Source organism: Dendrobates tinctorius, unplaced genomic scaffold (genome assembly GCF_039654945.1).
Source record: "Dendrobates tinctorius isolate UK_male_01 unplaced genomic scaffold, ASM3965494v1 ptg000155l, whole genome shotgun sequence".
NCBI classification, from domain to species: Eukaryota; Metazoa; Chordata; class Amphibia; order Anura; family Dendrobatidae; genus Dendrobates; species Dendrobates tinctorius.
The window spans coordinates 19,817,919-19,840,320 of NW_027361822.1; the positions used below are offsets into that span (position 1 = coordinate 19,817,919).

The 22,402-nt window shown below is 42.3% G+C and overlaps 1 protein-coding gene across 1 annotated transcript in view; it reads left to right on the forward strand.

Moving 5' to 3' along the window:
• Positions 1-17,127, forward strand: part of LOC141051184 (uncharacterized) — a 105,441-nt gene extending 88,314 nt beyond the window's left edge. The window contains exons 15-24 of the mRNA XM_073548047.1: positions 3,048-3,198; positions 3,328-3,507; positions 3,592-3,715; positions 3,799-3,896; positions 3,998-4,147; positions 4,275-4,451; positions 4,535-4,658; positions 4,742-4,839; positions 5,038-5,128; positions 15,263-17,127. Coding sequence (XP_073404148.1) covers positions 3,048-3,198; positions 3,328-3,507; positions 3,592-3,715; positions 3,799-3,896; positions 3,998-4,147; positions 4,275-4,451; positions 4,535-4,658; positions 4,742-4,839; positions 5,038-5,128; positions 15,263-16,623 — 2,554 coding nt within the window. The 3' untranslated portion in view covers positions 16,624-17,127. The remainder of the gene's footprint in view (positions 1-3,047; positions 3,199-3,327; positions 3,508-3,591; positions 3,716-3,798; positions 3,897-3,997; positions 4,148-4,274; positions 4,452-4,534; positions 4,659-4,741; positions 4,840-5,037; positions 5,129-15,262) is intronic.
• Positions 17,128-22,402: the final 5,275 nt, after the last annotated feature.

A 22,402-nucleotide genomic window follows, 5' to 3' on the forward strand; every position in this document is an offset into this window, starting at 1 on the left:
ACTTGGAGCCGCTGCGAGGTGTCCTTTGCTATGATGATTTGTGTCTGGCTGTGCTTAGGATGCGCGCGGCCACACCTCCACTGCTTTTATGAGGAATGGGTGTGTGCTAGAATTGCTGCTCCAGCCTATCGCTGTGAGGCAGCTACTATATAAAGTTCACCTGCCTGTGGTGTTTTTTCTTTGGGTCAGCTGATGTCTGAGTTCCTGGACTTATCCTGTTTATGGGTTTGTACCAAAGTCCTTGTCCTGATTCCTGCTGTGTTATGAAGTCCTAGTCCTGATTCCTGCTGTGTTATGTTCTTGAAGTTCTTCTGTGTCCTGAACCCTGTGCCCAGTGACTGTGACTCTTTGCTAACTGACTTTTTGTGATCTAACCTGGGTTCATTTTGGAACTAGGAGTCCGGTGTGTCCGCTGAGTTTCTGAAACTCTGTGCTCAGCTTGTTATACGGTTCAATTCCCGGCCGGCTCCAGTTCAACCCGGCGGGGCTTGCACCAGACCGCTTGAGTTCCTTTTTATGGCCAGATGTCGGGAGCCTGATGACTGCGGCCTGATGTCCGGAGCCTGATTTCTGCAGCCTGATGTCCGTAGCCTGTCGATCGCTGCCAGATGTCCGGAGTCCAATGCCAGTGTTCTGATGTTCTATCTCAGACCCGAGCCCTGATGTTCTGGTGTCTCGTCTGTGTCCAGATGTCCTGCCTGAGTCCGGATGTCCTATCCGTGTTCCGATGTCCTATCCGTGTTCCGATGTCCAGTCCATTTTCCGATGTCCTGCCTGTGTCCAGATGTCCAGTCCGTGGTTCTGGTGGTCCAAGTTGTGCTCTTGAGCCTGTCCCACTTGTGTTCCTGTATGGATTCCTCATCAATGGTTTCCGGGAGTCTTTAGCTCTGTTCCCCGGTGACGGTCCTGCCAGTGAGTCCTGGACCTGACCAGCCGATGCCCGGTGCTGTAGTGCCAATGCTTCTGGACCTGTGCTATCCGTGTTTTGCTTATGTTTTGATGTTCTGCCTGATAACCCTGGACTAAGTCAACCCGTGATGCCCTCTTGCCATTGTCTGAAGCTAGTCTGAGGTCAGTGTCTGATGTTCTCCTGCTGTGCCTGTGCTATGCCTGAGGCCTGAGAGAGAGGCCATCCTAGTATGCCTGTGCCAGATAACCCTGGACTGCGTCAACCCGTGATGCCCTCTTGCCATTGTCTGAAGCTAGTCTGAGGTCGGTGTCTGATGTTCTCCTGTTGTGCCTGTGCTACGCCTGAGGGCTGAGAGAGAGGCCATCCTAGTATGCCTGTGCCAGACGACCCTGGACTCCGTCAACCCGTGATGACCTCTTGCTTCGCCTGTCAACCTGAGATGTGTTTCCTTCGTGAGGTGCATAATCCGGAACCTGGTGTTTTGATGTCATTTGCTTTATTTAAGTAAACTTTGTTTCTTCATACCTGAAGTTGTGCAGTGTCTTTTAATCCTGTATATGGCCATCTTGTCTACAAGCTCAGCTGCCACACACCCCGTTCACTGCCCTTCCCTCCTCCGGGTAGGCCGCGTCCCCCCTGTGGTCCAGTGGGTCCACATTCCACAATCACCTGGGATGCATACCTTGTCATTGTTTTTGTTCGACAATATGGGAGCATTGACTGGGCCACGCTGCATCCACGATCGTAACAATGACTAAAAACCCGGTGTTGAGGCAGCCGAACCCAAACAGTAGTTGTTCGGTGTGATATGTTATATGGGTATCATTTTGTGTATATTTATATTTTACGGATTTCCATAGTGTTCGCTTGTTGCCCTGTATCATTCCGTGTATTCCCATATTGTCTAGAGTCTCAATTACCTTCCAAAAGTCTGATAATTGAATTAGCTCACTTACTGTCTGCAGCCTGACTGTATCTATGCCTCTTGATGAACCCCCTGTAGTGCCTTAATCCCCAAGGCACCTTTGTCAGGTCTGGGAGGCCTGAAAACCACCCCAACCTGTCTAACTACCCCGGGACATAAGGAGGGGGCTGGGGAGGACAGGAGCTGTTCAAGTCAGACCCTGTGTGGTGATGATCGTGTGAGGACAGCACGTCAGAGAGAAGGGGAAGCATATGGACCCATTTTATCCTCTGTCTGCTGAATTATTGGACTCTCATCTCCTTGGACATTCATCCTGTTACTGAATTGCATCCGTGTGCTGAACTATTGTATCCTCAGTGTGGTGGATTGTTTATGAACCTTTTAGTTTTGCCTATAATAAAGGTCTTGGGATTGTTCAGACTTCCCTCGCTCTGTTGATTGTGTGGTATCGGAGAAGGACCCCGTGACATTCGGGTTTGCCCATCTCTATTAAAGATTTGTCTAAGAGCCAGATGCAGCCATCAAAAGAGCTACATCTGACTTGCGAGCCATATGTTCCCAACCCCTGATATAAAGGAACCTGTCACAATGAGGGTAGAAAACGTCAGTGATTCTCTCATCATCTTCCAGCATTGTCACCAGTTAGAGCTGCGCTCGTTTCTCCTCCGTCCCATAGACAATGAATAGAGAGAAGCGCACATGTCCCCTGTAGAGGCCTCTCTGTGGTTCTATATACCGGACTTGTTTCTATTGCGGTTTCTTCAGACGACATTTATAAGTGCGGTAGTTACAATGAATGACTCCTGTAAATCCCCCTCATGGCCGCTCCCTAGGACTCTCCCAGTGTCATTGCTCTTTGAATTTTCGGAGTCCCTGTGACCAGAACGTCTCCTGTATTAATAATCTGCACCATTATCCGTGTAGATGGCAGATTCTGGGGAATGGACACAATACACATCGAGTTCAGGCCGCACTCCATGTTTATGACATATTTCCACTCCATCACTCAGGCGTCCATTGTTTCCTTCAGTCTGTTTACATTGCTGCAATGACGATACTGGATGCCGGTATGTCTGAGATGTAACTGTTCTGTTGCATGATAGTTTACTGAGATCATGTTTCCTATATGCGGCCACCGTGAGGATGTAACGTGGAAAACATTTATTCATAACATAGAATCTTTATGATGTTATATCTTTTTTTTCTATTCAGGTCCCTACAATATTGGATCCTCTCAGTGGAGATATTTTATAATAAGATACATTTTCTGATGGACCCATCAAGGATGGATAAGGACAGGAAAAAGATGGTGGAGAAGATATTACACCTCACCCTAGAGATCCTCTTCCGGCTTACTGGAGAGGTGAGAGATTCTGATGACATCACATTACATCATTCTTATCTATGGGAACAACAGATAGACAGAACTGGAGAGGTGAGGACTCTGGAAATGTCTGTAGTGAGATTTATTAATGTGTCTCTCCATAACCAGGATTACACAGTAGTGAAGAAGACCTCTAGTGAGCGTTGTCTGGACCCTGTGTCTGAGGGATGGAAAAGACCCCTGAGTCAAATCATGGGGCCTCCACCTCACCCCCTGATACATGAGGACATCAATGACCAAAAGGTCTTGGAAATCGGCTACAAGATGATTGAGCTGCTGACTGGAGAGGTGACACTGCTGGGAATGCTGGGACATTATACCGTTACTCTATGAAGGTATCGGGGGGGATGACGGTATCATTGTATGTATCAGGTTCCTATAAGGTGTCTGGATGTCGCCGTCCATTTCTCCATGGAGGAGTGGGAGTATTTAGAACGACACAAAGATCTGTACAAGGAGAACATGATGGAGGTCCCCCAGCCCCTCACATCACAAGGTAATAGACAGGACTAAATACACACGGCCTACAATTATCTGTATGTAAAGAATGAATTCAGTCCCTGTATGTGTTTCCTCCAGTTGTATCCAGTAAGAGGACAACACCAGAGAGATGTCCCCATCCTCTTCTTCCTCAGGACTGTAAACAAGAAAATCCCAATGTTCCTCAGGATCATCAGGTAAATGCTGCCACCACGAAGATGTTATATGGAGAAGATTTCTTAACATTGTGAATAGATTTTTTCATGATGTTACATTGGTTGATCTTCTTGCCGTTCAGGTCCCAACAATATCGGATCCTCTCAGTGGAGATCTTCTATATAAGAGAATTTTCCTGATTGACCCGTCAACGATGGATAGGAGAAGGTACAAGATCGCGGAGAGGATATTACACCTCACCCTAGAGATCCTCTACCGGCTTACTGGAGAGGTGAGAGATTCTGATGACATCACATTACATAATAATTATCTACAGGAATAACAGATGGACAGAACTGGAGAGGTGAGGACTCTGGAAATGTCTGTAGTGAGATTTATTAATGTGTCTCCATAACCAGGATTACACAGTAGTGAAAATCTTTAGTGAGCGCTGTCAGACCCTGGTGTCTGAGGGATGGGAAAGACCCCTCAGGCCAATCATGGGGCCTCTACCTTACCCCCTGAAACATGCAGGAGTCAATGACCAGAAGATCCTAGATCTCACGTACAAGATGATTGAGCTGCTGACTGGAGAGGTGACACTGCTGGGAATGCTGGGATATTATACACTAACACTATGAAGTGATTGGGGGGATGACGGTATCATTGTATGTATCAGGTTCCTATAAGAAATCAGGATGTCACTGTCTATTTCTCCATGGAGGAGTGGGAGTATTTAGAAGGACACAAAGATCTGTACAAGGACGTCATGATGGAGGTTCCCCAGCCCCTCACATCACCAGGTAATAGACAGGACTAAATACACATGGCCTATAATTATCCGTATGTAAAGAATGAATTCAGTCCCTGTATGTGTTTCCTCCAGTTGTATGCAGTAAGAGGACAACACCAGAGAGATGTCTCCATCCTCTTCTTCCACAGGACTGTAAAGAAGAAAATCCCAATGTTCCTCAGGATCATCAGGTAGATGGAGAGAAGGTGTCATGAGATCTCCCCTATGATGTGTAGATAACTGTGAAGGTCTTGTGCTCAGTCTTGTTTTATCCACCAGTATTATATGTTTTATACTTGTGTAATGAGAACGGTGGAGATGGCAGGATTAGAGCTGATCATAGATGTGACTTCTCCATCTGTCTGTGACTTTTACAATATTTGTTTCAGGGTAAAGATCTGACCCATATTAATACTACAGAGATATATGTGAGGGGTGATGAGCGGTGTAAAGAGGAGATTCCTACAGATAAGCGCCCAGGTGAGTAGTGACCACTAACTGCAGAGAAATCACAGATTATCCTTCCTGTAGAATTCTAGTTTTCATTTTAGGGTTTGTGCTCTCAAAACTTTTTGATGTGCGTTTTTACTGACCGAAGGATTTAGTGCTTAAACAGAAGAACACCCTCTTAAACATCTATTAAAGCATTTTAGCTACAACATTTCACAGGCTAAAACTAAAGTAATAGTTTCTCCACAAAAAAAGAATATAGGGCCGATCTCTGTACAATCTGCTCTGACCGTTTGATCACGTGATTGCTCCAGCCTAACTCATCCACAGCAGGAAAGGATTAGTCTCGGCTGCGGATAGTGATTGGATAAATCGGTCACTAGTTCATCCTAAAGAGGAGGCATGGAGACTGGCGGGGCACCTGGCCATCAGGGAAAGGGGATTATTAGTAATAATTATATCTCATGAGCGATAAACCCTTGAGGGCCATGGACTTGGCATCAGCGTGTATAGGGCATGTGTTGTGTATTAGTCCCACCATGGACTTGATGCGGTGACAGTACAGAAGAGGTAAGTAACCCCTTATGCGATAGACGTCTATGACCTCAAGTTAAGGATTCAGAGAATATGTAGACGCAGGACTTGTACAGCGATAATCCAGCAACACATAGAAAGGTTAATACATCACTTTTATTCCCTGGTTAAAACTATTCCTTCTGTAAGGCAATTGGGAATTGCAGACGAGGACACAGGAGAGAAGATACTTGATGGGTGGCAGACCTTGAGGAAGAGTGTATTGAGCGAGGTGTGGAGAGATTCACACTTCCACATTATGCACAAAGCAATCATAGCTTTTAATATACCGATCTCGGCTGCTATGAGGGATAGGAAAATACACTGCCCGAAATGTAAGCGGAGAGACACAGACTTATTTCACGGGTTATGGGAGTGCGTGTTAGTAAGGAAAGTCTGGGACAGTGTGAGAAGGATGATGAATAACTTATGGAAAAGGGATCTACCCCTGAATCCCATGTTATATCTATTCCACTATGTAGGAGAGAGAGAGGAGAGTCGTTTAGAGGGAAAAAGGGCAGTACCGATTTTGTTCCATTCCATATGCGTCATGGTCAAAAGAAATATCTTGAGGTATTGGTTGAATGACTCGATTCCGGGGGTGGGCGCGATTGTAACTCAACTCAAGTCAATGATTAACTTAGACTGGATGGAGGCAGAACGAAATAAAGAGAAGGGAATAAAGCCGTTTATAGAAAAATGGAAAGCATTCTTGTTGGGCTATCACACAGACCAGGAAATAGTGAACTACATGAAGCCATTTACATACACTGAGTGGTATCTCTTGGTGGATATAAACGGCTCACTTGGGAAACTGAAGGTGCCGGTGGTCCGCCAACAGATAGTTACACATAACGCAATGGATGAGGAAAGGTAGCGGCAGGGATGGTGTACTCGAAATATAAACTCTGCATACTTGTGACAAAGTAGAAAAATTAATAGCTTGGAGGGGGGGAGTTTTTTTTTTTTTTATGTATTTTGATGTATGGATATGTTTTATGTATATAAATCTATTCAGATAAGGGGCCAGGACTTGAAAGGCTGTACAGTATCAAAATTTTCGTGTATTGACCCCAAAAAAGTATGTAACTGCGATATTGTCTGGATTTTATCTTTGAAAATAATAAAAACTATTGGGGAAAAAAAAAAAAACAAAAAAAAACTATTCCTTCTGTGCAGGTATGTGCTAACAAAAAACACATACACTTATGGCGACATCCCCGCCGACGCGTTTCATGCTTGTTCACAGCCCTTATTCATAGCTCGGGGAACAATACCCATTATCAGAGTATTAAACACTGGTGATTACATGGTACAGGAATAATCACTTAATCCAACAGTAAAAAATAAATCATAATAACATAGAAAAGAGATATGTACAATATATTTTTCTCTTTTTATTATTATAAGATGTTGACATTTTTACATGAGATCTTTCTCTTCGAGCTTCAAGATCTAGTATTCATTTTGTCTCCTCTCTTAGAACGATTCTTTTCAATTTTCCTCCTCCTGAAGTCTTGTTAACCCTTTCAATACTATCAAGAGAAAAAAACAATACAGAAAAGGTGCACACCTAAGAGTACAAAAGCAATTACATTTTATTAAACACCATATAGCTCCAAGATTAAAAGCAAGTAAAATGAAAGCCTCCCTATAGACATACAAGTGCTTCTCACAAAATTAGTATATCATCAATTAGTTAATTTATTTCAGTTCTTCAATACAAAAGTGAATCTCATATATTATATAGAGTCATTACACACAGAGTGATCTATTTCAAGTGTTTATTTCTGTTAGTGTTGATAATTATGGCATACAGCCAATGAAAAGCCAAAAGTCATTATCTCAGTAAATTAGAATAATTAACACAAAATACCTGCAAAGGCTTCCTAAGCATTTAAAGGGAATCTGTCACCTATTTTTCGTATATAAGATGCGGCCACCGCCATCAGGGGCTTTTCTACAACATTACAGAATGGGTGATTATAATATTACTCGTTTTTCTTCTCTTTCAGGTTACATCGGGGGCTTATCTACAGCATTCTTTAATGCTTTAGATAAGCCCCTGATGGCGGTGGCCGCATCTTATATGCGAAAAAATAGGTGACAGATTCCCTTTAAAAAGGTCCCTTAGTCTGTTTCAGTAGGCTCCACAATCATGGGAAAGACTGCTGACTTGACAGATGTCCAGAAGGCAGTCACTGACACACTCCACAAGGAGGGTAAGCCACAAAAGATTATTGCTAAAGAAGCTGGCTGTTCACACAGTGCTGTATCCAAGCATATTAATGGAAAGTTGAGTGGAAGGAAAAAGTGTGGTAGAAAAAGGTGCTCAAGCAACCGGGATAGCAGCAGCCTTGAAAGGATTGTTAAGAAAAGGCCATTCAAAAATGTGGGAAGATTCACAAGGAGTGGACTGCTGCTGGAGAAATTGCTTCAAGGACCACCACACACAGACATATCCAGGACATGGGCTACAAGTGTCTCATTCTTTGTGTCATGCCACTCATGACCAATAGACAATGCCAGAAGCGTCTTAACTGGGCCAAGGAGAAAAAGAACTGGACTGTTGCTCAGTGGTCCAAGCTGTTTTTTTCAGATGGAAGAAAATTTTGCATTTCATTTGGAAATCAAGGTGCCAGAGTCTGGAGGAAGTGTGGAGAGGCCACAATCCAAGCTGCTTAAGGTCTAGTGTGAAGTTTCCACAATCAGTGATGGTTTGGGGAGCCATGTCATCTTCTGGTGTAGGTCCACTGTGTTTTATCAAGACCAAAGTCAACGCAGCCATCTACCAGGAAATTTTATTGCACTTCATGCTTCCCTCTGCTGACAAGCTTTTTGAAGATGGAAAATTCATTCTTCAGCAGGACTTGGCACCTGTCCACACTGCCAAAAGTACCAATACCTGGTTTAAAAACAACAGCACAACTGTGCTTGATTGGCCGGCAAACTCGCCTGACCTTAACCCCATAGAGCAGAGGTCTCAAACACGCGGCCCGCATGTGGCCCCTGAGGCAGTCCTCTGCGGCCCGCGGTGCACCACATGTCTCACCCCCTGAGGCAGGTAGAAGGGAGAAGGCAGGGCACGCATTCAGAAGAGCGCGATGGCTGTGTTTTCTTGTGTGCACAGTACCTGGGATGAGGTCACAGGAGGGGAGGAGTCGGGTCACATGATCACGGGCCTCTGTGTAGGCAGGACTATGCTGTGCTGGTTGTCATGGTGCTGGGTGCGGGTAAGTTTATGTGTGGGGTCAGGAGGGGTTTACAATGTGGATGTCGCAGAGCCGAGTGTGTACGAGGTGTGCGGAGCCGTACGGAGCAGAGCCGTGTGTGTGCGAGGTGAACGGAGCGGATCCGTGTGTGTACGAAGACCGTGGTGTAGGGAGCGGAGCCATGTGTGTACGAGGTGTAGAGAGCAGAGCCGTGCGTGTACGAGGTGTACAGAGCCGAGCCGCATGTGTACGAGGTGTGCGGAGTGGAGATGTGAATGTACGAGGTGTGCTGAGTGGAGACGTGCATGTATTTTGGCATAGGGGGGGCCATAACTTTGAAGTTACGCCACTGCTCACGCTAGAAGAGAGGAGGAGTGTGCCGCTCTGTAGTGGCTGTGGACCTGCGTTTTGACATCCCTCTGGCGCTGTGTAATGACATCACGCCAGCGCGCAGAGAGCGGAGGTGTGACTTTCCCCCAATTGCTGGATTTTGCAGGTGACTGGTTGTGCGTATACAGCGAGAGGATAGTGCAGGCTCACATGCAGAGACGACACTATCATCCGCTGAGGTAAGCTGTACATCGCAGCTGACAACCTATTTAAACGGCCACGATCAGTATTAGCACCGATCGCGGCCGTTTAACCCCTTAGATACCGCTATCAATTGTGACTGTATTGTTTGAAAGGAATGTGGCCCACCAGCTTAAATTTTTTTTTATGTGCGGCACATTTACTCTGCCAAGTTTGAGACCCCCGCCAAAGAGAATCTATGGTGTATTGTCAAGAGAAAGATGAGAGACACCAGACCCAACAATGCAGATGAGCTGAAGGCTGCTATCAAACCAACCTGGGCTTCCATAACACCTCAGCAATGCCACAGGCTGATCATCTCCATGCCACGCCGCATTGATGCAGTAATTGATGCAAAAGGAGCCCCGACCAAGTATTGAGGGCATTTACTGAACATACATTTCAGTAGACCAACATTTCAGATTTTAAAATAATTTTTCAAGCTGGTGTTATAAAGTATTCTAATTTACTGAGATAATGACTTTCTTTTGGGTTTTCATTGGCTGTAAGCCATAATCATCAACATTAACAGAAATAAACACGTGACATAGATCACTCTGTGTAATGACTCTATATAATGAGTTTCATTTTCTGTGTTGAAGAACTGAAATAAATTAACTTTTTGATATTCTAATTTTGTGAGAAGCACTTCTATATGGATCAATATCCATTAATATGATTTATCACAATCATGCATATATAGAATAATAATCACTATTAGATCTCTCAGAGTTGAAGCATTAGAATCAAACACATACCAGTGTAGCAGTATAGGCACTAAAGGATCCCTAGGTGAAATAAATAATTGCAGTTAGCTATACAGGTATGGTCAAAAGTGTTGGCACCCTTGGAATTGTTCCAGAAAATGACAAATTTATCCCATAAAATTATCACAATCTTTCATGTTTTGTTATACACATGTTTATTTCCTTTGTGTATATTAGAACAACACAAAAAAACAAGAAAAAAAGGCAAACTGGACATCATTTTCACACAATAACCCAAAAATGAGCCTGACAAAACTGTTAGCACCTTTCCAAAACTGTGGATTTTGGGGTTGTTTTACTGTCTCTGGCACTGGGTGCCCTGACTGTGCACAAGGCATCATGAAATCTGAAGATTACCCAAGGATTTTGGGTTGCAGTGTGGTGCCCAATGTCAGAAAGCTGGGTTTGCGTTCTAGGTTATTAGTCTTCTAGCAGGACAATGACCCCGAACATACTGCAAGAAGCATCCAGGAATGGATGGAAACTAACGATGGAGAGTTCTGAAGTGGCAAGCAATGAGTCTGGATTGAAATCCCATTGAACACCTGTGGACAAACAATTTTGTCCTGCCCATTTTTGTGGTTGTAAGTGAAGTAATGTCCATTTTGACTTTTCTTTCTCTAATTTTGTTGTGTTGTTCCAATAATCACAAAGGCTGATTTCACACTTGCGTTGGGAAGAGCTGCGGAGGGCTGAGTAGTTCCTCTGTTAAGCACCGCCCACTGCCTCACCTCTTCCATTCAGCTCCGCCTATGTCGGCTTGCGTCCTGCGTACCTATCTTTAACATTGGGTATGCAGGCCATGCAAATGTATGTGGATGCCTCCGCATGCGTCGTTTTGACGCTGCGCCGACCGCAACAAAATGCAACATGTTGCGTTCAACGCAGTTCGGTGCAGCATCAAAACGTCGCATGCGGAGGCATCCACATACATTTGCATGGCCTGCGTACCCAATGTTAAAGATAGGTACGCAGGACGCATGCCGACATAGGCGGAGCTGAATGGAAGAGGTGTGGCAGTGGGCGGGGCTTAACGGAAGAAGTACACAGCCCTCCGCAGCTCTGCCCAATGCAAATGTGAAATCAGCCAAAGGAAATAAACATATCTATAAGAAACTGACTGTAAATCCATATGATAACCTCACAGTATACCACACCAAAGCCAATTGAATGTCCAAATAAGTACAAAATATCCAGAAAACGCTAAAATAGCAACTCCAAAAGCCCTAATCATGTGTAAGTAAAGTAATAAAACACATAAATGAAAAATAGATGTAGTATCACAATAAGAAAAATATAAATTCGAAATGTAAAGAGTACCAGAAAGTGCTGATCTAATTCCCTATCATGAGCCTATAACAGCCGCAGATGGATCCGTGATCCACCTCGTGGCCAGCGTTCATAGGAGATCATGACTTCTCCTATCCATAGCGGTGCTGAAGCCCTGCCATGTGTAGCACAGGCGATCGGATGATTACAGCTTTAAGTCTCTTAAGAGATATATTGAAGCTAGTAAAAAGATACAAAAAAAGTTTACAAAAAATAAATGAAAAAAAATGCATATTTGATTTCGCTGCATTTAGAAACGTCCGTTCTATCAAAGTACACTGCTCAAAAAAATAAAGGGAGCACTCAAATAACACATCCTAGATCTGAATGACTAAAATATTCGCATTGAATACTTTGTTCTGTACAAAGTTGAATGTGCTGACAACAAAATCACACAAAAATCATCAATGGAAATCAGATTCATTAACCAATGGAGGCCTGGATTTGGAGTCACACACAAAATTAAAGTTGAATGTAATGTCCTTAAAACAAGTCAAAATGAGGCTCAGTATTGTGTGTGGCCTCCACATGCCTGTATGACCTCCCTACAACACCTGGGCATGCTCCTGATGAGACTGCGGATGGTCTCCTGAGGGATCTCCTCTCAGACCTGGACTAAAGCATCCGCCAACTCCTGGACAGTCTGATGCAACATGACGTTGGGGGATGAAGCGAGACATGATGTGCCAGATGTGCTCAATCGGATTCAGATCTGGGGAACAGGTGGGACAGTCCATAGCTTTAATGCCTTCATCTTGCTGGAACTGCTGACAAACTCCAGCCACATGAGTTCTGGCATTGTCCTGCATTAGGAGGAACCCAGAGCCAACCGCACCAGCATATGGTCTCACAAGGGGTCTGAAGATCTCATCTCGGTACCTAATGGCAGTCAGGCTACTTCTGGCGAGCACATGGAGGGCTGTGCGGCCCTCCAAAGAAATGCCCCCCCACACAATTACTGACTCACTGCCAAACTGGTCATGCTGAAGGATGTTGCAGGCAGCAGATCACTCTCCACGGCATCTTCAGACTCTGTCACGTCTGTCACATGTGCTCAGTGTAGACCTGCTTTCATCTGTGAAGAACACAGGGCGCCAGTGGCGAATTTGCCAATCCTGGTGTTCTTTGGCAATTGCCAAGCGTCCTGCACGGTGTTGGGCTGTGAGCACAACCCCCCTCTGTGGACGTCGCGCCCTCATACTGTACTATCCTCATGGAGTCGGTTTCTAACCGTTTGTGCAGACGCATGCACATATGTGGCCTGCTGGAGGTCATTTTGCAGGGCTCTGGCAGTGCTCATTCTGTTCCTTGCACAAAGGTGGAGGTAGCGGTCCTGCTGCTGGGTTGTTGCCCTCCTACGGCCCCCTCCACGTCTTCTGGTGTACTGGCCTGTCTCCTGGTAGCGCCTCCAGCCTTTGGACACTACGCTGACAGACACCGCAAACCTTTTTGCCACAGCTCGCATTGATGTGCCATCAATCAGCTGCACTACCTGAGCAACTTTTGTGGGTTGTAGAGTCCGTCTCATGCTACCATGAGTGTGAAAGCACAGCCAACATTCAGAAGTGACCAAAACATCAGCCAGAAAGCATTGGTACTGAGATGTGGTCTGTGGTCCCCACCAGGAGAACCACTCCTTTATTGAGGGTGTCTTGATAATTGCCAATAATTTCCATCTGTTGTCTATTCCATTGGCACAACAGCATGTGAAATTGATTGTCAATCAGTGTTGCTTCCTAAGTGGACAGTTTGATTTCACAGAAGTTTGATTTACTTGGAGTTATATTCTGTTGATTAAGTGTTACCTTTATTTTTTTGAGCAGTGTATGAAGTAAATGAATCCAGTCGGTAAATGGCCTAATGAGAAAAAAAATTGAAATGCCTGAATTGCGTTTTTTGGCCACTGCAAAATTGCAATAACAGGCAATAAAAACACTGTATCTACCCCAAAATGGTATCCATAAAAACATCAACTCAGGGAGCAGAAAATAAGCCCTCACACAAGCACCAAATCCCAAAAAATGGAAACGCTAGGGGTCTCAGAAAATGGTCACATAAGCTAATTTTATTTCACCACTTACCGTAAATAAAAAAGAACCCATATATGTTTGGTATTTACAAACTCAGAATGACCTAAGTAATATTGCCAGGTCAGTTTTAGCATTTAGAGAACATGGTAAATGGAAAACACAAAACAGAAATGTGGAATTGCACTTTGCCTGTTTTCCAGTACGATATATTAAAAAAATTGTATTATTCAAAACTACAACTCGTCCTGCAAAAAACAAGCTCTCAAACGGTTATATTGACAGAAAAATTTATATATGTCTCTGGGAAGAAAGAAAGAAAATGCAATTGCAAAAAATGGAAATTCACAAGGTCATGAAGGGGTTAAAAAAGGTTCTTAAGAGCATAAGAAACCCACTCCAAATCACTCACCTATTCTTAAAAATAAAGGAATTTTAAAAGTTAGCATATTTGTTATTCCCATCATAGCATAGATTCATACAGCCACTTTTTTCTTTACAAAGTATTGAATTTTTGTAAGCGACTAAGCCACCGGCTTATCAAGGTGCAGAACAAGATGGCAAAGGAGGCAGGAATAGAGGTCTGTCCTCTTCAGCGATGATTCCAACGATAGCGAGAGATTGGTCTGGAGACTATGATGACCATGCAGAGAAGAAGCCTTAACGAGGGAATGTCACGCTGGTCCTACTCCCATGATTATACTGTGGGGTGGCATAATGTACTGTATCTGGACCCCTATAATCTTTATTCCAAGTGTACTAATAGCTTGGCGTTGCAGTGATCTGGCCAGTTCTCCAAAGTATCTCAGGAGGTGTATTTCTACACACAACAACCCCAGGCTGCATATTGCTTGTGGTACTGTGAGCTGCCTGCGTGGTCTAAACGTGCTCTCATGTTCTGCAGCGTCTCCTGACTTCTCTGCCATTGAGCATTTCTGAGACATCATTGGTTGGCAATTGCAAATTGAGCTGCCAGCAGCGGATCTTGATGATTTTCTTGCCCATGTGCATTCAGTGCGGCAGAACATTCCTCATACGACCATTAATAACTTCATTGATATCAACCATAGCATGTAAGCGCATATTTATACAAGACACTCATACTCGATACAGAAAAGATAAAAATGTTTTGAAAAAATTGTTTCCATTTTTTATCATTTCCAAATTACTAACATGTATTTCGATCCTGTGATTTCCATAACTTCACAACTTTTCTTTCTGGGTGCTACAATATCAATATTGAGGAGTGTGGTAAGTCTGGCATATTGTGAGTCCACCGCAGATAGTTTTTTTTAAAGCCAAAGGCAGCGATGGACATATTTTATTTGAAAGGCAACAACCCCTTCAATGGTATTAGTTAGTTGATCTGTCATGATCATGCTTACCAGCAAGGTTTTGCAAACTGTGGAAAGCTGATGATGGCCGAAACAGACAGTGGATCCAAGAAATATCTGGTAGACAGGCATGCAGGTACTCCCTAGGAAGTAGGAATTAGTCGCTGACTGGCATTTTACAGTTTAAGAAGTTAAAAAATAATCCCGGTCATGCAGAGTAGTGAGGCAGATGGATGTATAAGCATTGGATGAGGCAAGAAGCAGTTCAGGAGCAACCCAAGATCAATTTTTAGCATTGATTCATTCCAGGTCTATTGAAAAATAAATATACATTTAATTTTTTTTTTTGCAGCTAACTTGACCGTGATCTCGGAGAATTACCAGATATTTTCACATTTTAATGCAAATGATCCTGGTATCACAGCTGATACTTTTGAAGAGCATCCCATTACACCAGACATACCTCTCGTCCTTCGTAATAAAAATAAATATAACAAAAGGGATGGTGAACATCCAAGAGCACATACAAGAAAGAAGCTATTTTCATGTTCGGAATGTGGGAAATGTTGTATATCGAAATCTGATCTTACTAAACATCAGAGAATTCACACAGGGGAGAAGCCATTTTCATGCTCAGAATGTGAAAAAAGTTTTTCTGACAAATCAGCTCTTGCTCAGCATCAGAAAATTCACACAGGGGAGAAGCCATTTTCATGCACAGAATGTGGTAAATTTTTTATTCGGAAGACAAAGCTTGCTACACATCTGAATATTCACACAGGCGAGAAGCCATTTTCATGCTCAGAATGTGAAAAAAGTTTTTCTGACAAATCCTCTCTTGCTCAGCATCAGAAAATTCACATAGGGGAGAAGCCATTTTCATGTTCAGAATGTGGTAAATTTTTTAATCGGAAGACAAATCTTGCTGCACATCTGAAAATTCACACAGGCGAGAAGCCATTTTCATGCTCAGAATGTGAAAAAAGTTTTTCAACGAAATCTTCTCTTGCTCAGCATCAGAAAATTCACACAGGGGAGGAGCGATTATCATGCTCACAGTGTGTAAAAAGTTTTTCAAACAAATCATCTCTTGCTCGGCATAGGAAAATTCACACAGGGGAGAAGCCATTTTCATGCTTAGAATGTGGGAAATGTTGTATATCGAAATCTGATCTTACTAAACATCAGAGAATTCACACAGGGGAGAAGCCATTTTCATGCTCAGAATGTATAAAAAGTTTTTCCGACCATTCATCTCTTGCTCGGCATCGGAAGATTCACACAGGGGAGAAGCCATTTTCATGCTCAGAATGTGGGAAATGTTGGATAACAAAATTTGATCTTACTAACCATCAGAGAATTCACACAGGGGAGAAGCCATTTTCATGCTCAGAATGTGAAAAAAGTTTTTCTATCAAATCAGCTCTTACTCAGCATAAGAAAATTCACACAGGGGAGAAGCCATTTTCATGCTCAGAATGTGTAAAAAGTTTTTCTGACAAATCATCTCTTGCTCAGCATCTGAAAATTCACACAGGAGAGAAGTCATTTTCATGCTCAGAATGTGGGAAATGTTTTAATCAGAAAACAAATCTTGAGACACATTTGAAAATTCACAAAGAGAAGCCATTTTCATGCTCAGAATGTGGGAAATGTTTTACAACAAAATCACAACTACTTAGACATCACAGATGTCACACTGGAGATGTTTAGAATGTGGGAAATACTGCTCTTCAAAATCGGATCTTACTAAACATAAGCTAATTCACACAGGGGAGAATCCATTTTCATGTTCAGTCTGTGGAAAATGTTTTCAACAGAGAAAAACTCTTACTAGACGTCTGAGAAATCACACAGGGGAGTAGCCATTTTTCTGATCAGAATATGGGACATGTTTTACAAACACATGAAATCTAGTTACACACTTGAGAAGTCACACAGGGGAGAAGTCATTTTCATTTTCAGAATGCGGGGAAAATTTTCTTACATGTTTATTTTTTTACTCAGAGAAATCAGACGGGCAGGTAGACATTGTCTTTTAAATAATTTACTTGGCAAATTGTATGAGTGACAGTCAATGTAAATCCACATGTCGTCATACAAGAGAAATGGAAAACAAGTTTAAAGCACTAAATGATGACTAATAAATGTAAGCAATTACCAATATACATCTGTTATCAAAAATAAAACAATGGAAATAAAGCATCTATAAACTGATTTGTGCACCTTATTAGAGGCACCCCTCTATTAGTATTATATTGGACATCCTCTGGCCTTTCTAAGTGCCGCAATTTTTTGTCACAAAAATTTTAAATGCAAGAATATTGGCCTATGCAGGCTGGATATCAGGCTGGATATCTTCTCACAAATATTGGTAAAAGATTGACTCTCTGTTTATTTCTTCCAATTCTAATTCAGATATTAGTGATTTTACATAGTAACATAGTTAGTAAGGCCGAAAAAAGACATTAGTCCATCCAGTTCAGCCTATAAAATTGTGCCAGAATAAATCCCCAGATCTACGTCCTTCTAAAGAACCTAACAATAACTGTAAGATACAATATTGTTACGCTCCAGGAAGACATCCAGTCCTCTCTTGACCCCTTCGACTGAGTTCGCCATCACCGCCTCCTCAGGCAGGGAATTCCACATTCTCACTGCCTTAACTATAAAGAATCCTCTTCTATGTTGGTGGAAAAACCTTTTCTCCTCCAGACGCAGAGAATGCCCCCTAGTGACCTTCACCTTCCTTGGTATAAACAGATCCTCGGAGAGATATTTGTATTGTCCCCTTATATACTTATACATGGTTATTAGATCGCCCCTCAGTCGTCTTTTTTCTAGACTAAATAATCCTAATTTTGCTAATCTCTCTGGGTATTGTAGTTCCCCCATCCCCTTTATTAATTTTGTTGCCCTCCTTTGTACCTGCTCTAGTGCCATTATATCCTTCCTGAGCATCGGTGCCCAAAACTGTACACAGTACTCCATGTGCGGTCTAACCAGAGATTTGTACAGAGGCAGTATAATGCTGTCATCATGTGTATCCAGACCTCTTTTAATGCACCCCATGATCCTGTTTGCCTTGGCAGCCGCTGCCTGGAACTGGCTGCTCCAGGTAAGTTTATCATTAACTAGGATCCCCAAGTCCTTCTCCATGTCAGATTTACCCAGTGGTTTACCGTTCAGTGTGTAATGGTGATATTGATTCCTTCTTCCCATGTGTATAACCTTACATTTATCATTGTTAAACTGCATCTGCCACCTTTCGGCCCAAGTTCCCAACTTATCCAGATCCATCTGTAGCAGAATACTATCTTCTCTTGTATTGACTGCTTTACATAGTTTTGTATCATCTGCAAATATTGATATTTTACTGTGCAAACGTTCTACCAGATAGTTAATAAATATGTTGAAGAGAATAGGTCCCAACACCGACCCCTGCGGTACCGCACTGGTCACAGCGACCGAGATAGAGAATATACCATTTATAACCACCCTCTGCTTTCTATCACTAAGCCAGTTACTTACCCATTTACACACATTTTCCCCTAGACCCAGCATTCTTATTTTGTGTACCAACTTCTTGTGCGACACGGTATCAAACGCTTTGTAAAAATCAAGATATACCACATCCAATGACTCACCTTGGTCTAGTCTATAGCTTACCTCTTCATAAAAACTGATTTTGTTTTTTGCAAAAAAAATGGGTCACTTGTGGGGGGATTCCACTCTTTAGGCACATCAGAGTCTCCAAATCAGACAGGGCGTCCGCTAATGATTCCAGCAAATTTTGCATTCAAAGAGTCAAATGGCTCTTCTACCTTCCGAGTCCTGCCCTGCACTCAAATAGTAGTTTTCCTCCACATATTGGGTATCTGCATGCATTTCTCCTGTTACCCTTGTGAAAATAAAAAAAATGAGACTAAAAGAACTTTTTTTGTGGGAAAAACTAAGATTTTTTCTTATGTCTTAACATAACAGACTTCTTTGAAGCACATGGGGTCCAAGTGCTCACTACACATCTAGATAAGTTCCCTGAGGGGTATAGTTTCCAAAATGCGGTCACTTATGGGGATTTTCCACTGTTTAGGCACATCAGAGACTCTCCAATTGCTACATGACAACCACTAATGATTCCAGCAAATTTTGCATTCAAAAAGGCAAGTGGCAAACCTTCCCTTTTGAGCCCTGCCGTGCGCTGAAAGAATAGTTTTACCCCACATATGGGGGTTGGCGTACTCAGGAGAAATTGCATAACAAATTGTATAGTGCAATTTCTCCTGTTACCCTTGTAAAAATGCAGAATTTGGGGCTAAAAAACATTTTTGTGTGAAAAATGTGATTTTGTTTTTTGTATTTTCACAACTCAACGTTATAAATTTCTGTGAAGCACCTGGGGGTTAATAGTGCTTACAACACATATAGATAACTTCCCTGAGGGGTCTAGTTTCAAACATGGGGTCACTTGTGAGTGGTTTCCACTGTTTAGGCACATCATGGCCTCTCCAAACGTAATTATTCCCGCAAATTTTTTATTTTAAAAAGTCAAATGGTGATCCTTCTCTTTCAAGGTCTGCAGTGTGCCGAAACTCAACAGAAATTACACAACAAATTTTGAGGTCCATTTTGTTCTGTTATTTTTGGTAAAATAAAAAAATTGGGCTTAAAATAATTTTTGGGTGAAAAATATTCATTTTTTCCTTCCATATTCCATTAATTCTTGTGAAGCGCCTGAAGGGTTAATAAAATTCTTGAATGTGGTTTTGAGCATCTTGAGGGGTGCACTTTTTAGAATAGCTTCACTTTTGGGTATTTTCTGTCATATACGCCCCTCAAAGTCACTTCAACTGTAATGTAGTCCCCAAAAAAATGGTTTTATAAATTTAGTTGAGAAAAATGAGAACTCGCTGGTCAACCTTTAACCCTTATAACTATCAACAAAAAATGTATGCTTCAAAAATTGTGCTGAAAAATAGACATGTGGGAAATGTTATTTATAAAATATTTTGTGTAATGTAACTGATCTAAGGGCATACAAATTTAAAGTTTGGACATTGCTAATTTTTCAAAATTTTTGATATTTTCACAAATAAATGCAAGTGAAATCTGACAAATTTTACCAGTATCATGAAGAGCAATACGTCACGAGAAAACAGACTCAGAATTGATGGGATCCGTTGAAGCATTCCAAAGGTATTACCTCATAAAGCGACACTGGTCAGTATTGGAATATTTGGCTTGGTCAGGAAGGTGAAAACAGGCTTAGGGGATAAGAGTTAAATATGCTGTCTATAAGATTAGAATTGCCGTAATAATACTGATCTGAACAATCATGTTACACACTGAACACTGCAAAAATGAAACCCAAGTAATATCATATTGTATTTTTTCCACAAATTCACATCACTTGGAATTTTCATGTTATTCAGCATATTATAAATGGATTAATCCAAAACTACGACTCATCCAACATTAAAAAAAAAAGCCCTCATACAGCTATGTTGATGGAAAAATAAAATATATGATTCTTGAAATAAAACATTAAAGCCCATCAGAGAGTATTTTTTGTTATAAAACTCAATATAACTTTTTTGCTTTTATTTTGATGGCTTTATGCACTTAAACATTGCAAAATATTTTTCATCGCTAGCTTTGATAACAGAGTAAAAAGTCTTAAGAGGGACATAATGCTATTCTCATGCGCGGTATAGTTATGTAGATGACGGCAGTTAAATGACCATCGACAATGGTGTATCAAGGTTTTCTAGCTCCCGGAACAAGGATTCTCCTTTTTTCTAACTGCACCTTCAACCCAATCCCACCTCTACCCTCCCTTAGCCTCCCCTCTTTTGAAGTTCACTCTCCGCATCTACTCTCCCTCCAACCTCCAAGTGGCCATCATATACCCACCTACGGGCCCGATAACTGCCTTTATTGACATTCTCTACCTGGCTTCACTTTCTTTCCACTGACATACCCACTATCATCATGGGTGACTTCAACATTCCCACTGATACCCTTCAGTCAACCTCTGCTCTCTATCTAACTTCACACCACCTCCCCTCTATCTGACAACCATCTGCTCATTTTATCATCCCTGTCTTCCTCACCTGTCACCCATATCCAGCAACATGCGAACCCCAGCAGAAATCTCACAAACTTAGATACCCACACGCTCTCTGACTCTATTCTACCACTGGCATCTATATCCTCACTCTACGACACAGTGCCAATGCTTTCTACAATGAACTCTCGTTCATGGCATAGTGCGACGTACCAATAGACAACCATGGCACAATAACACCCCTAAAAGCTCCAGCAAGTGTCCAGGGTTGCAGAGCAACATTGGAAGAAAACAAATTTGCAAGATGATTTCACTGCATTCAAACAGGCAACGCTTGCTTTCAAATCTGCCCTCACCTCTGCTAAACAGGCTTACTTCACAACCTTTGTATCTTCCCTAACAGTTATTCAAAACTTTTAACTCCCTCCTCTGCCCACCACTGCCCCCTTCAACCTCCCTCATCTCTGCTGAGGACTTTGCCACACACTTCAAAAATAAGATCGATCAAACAAGGCAAGTCTTTATTGTTCAACCATCACAACCCCTTTGTATACCAGAACAATGCCTAAATCCCATAAACTCCCTGTCCAACATCACTGAAAGGGAGCTTAATTGTCTCCTCCAAATTACACCTCCCCACTTGTGCACTAGACCCCATCCCATATCACCTCCTCCCCAACCTCACCACTACACATCCCATCCCTAACCCATCTCTTCAACCTATCACTAACTTCTGGTACATTCCCTTCTGCTTTCAAATATGCCATAATCACGCTTATCCTTAAAAGGCCAACCCTCGCCCAATATCGCTGCTCCCTTTCGCTTCCAAACTCCTGGACCAGAACGTCCACATTGAACTTTCCTTACACCTCTCACTTAACTTGCTCTTTGGCAATCTACAATCTAGTTTCTGTCCCCATCATTCCACGGAGGCTGCACTATCCAAAATTACTAACGACCTACTTACAGCCAAAGCTAACGAACAATACTCTATACTCCTTCTTCTAGTCCTGTCCTCTGCTTTTGACACAGTTAACCACTGCCTCCTACTACAGATCCTCTCCTTTTGCAGCAAAGACCTCACCCTATCCTGGCTCTCCTCATACCTTTCCAACCACACATTGAGCGTCTCCCACACTCAGGGCTGTGGAATTGGTAAGCCAAACCTCAAACTCCTCAATTTCCTTGACACCGACTCTACGACACCGGCTCCCTCATACATGGCTAATGTTTAAGTGTTAAATTTACTGTAGTATGGTAACATCGGGTTTTTAATCTTTATTATGATACAATAATCAAGCCATTTACATGGACATAAAATATATTTATTGGAATACAACTTTAGAACAAAAAACTTTTGCATATTTACAATTTATTATTCACTATGTAGTAAGTGGAAAAAAGTTTTCAACAAAAAAATACTTA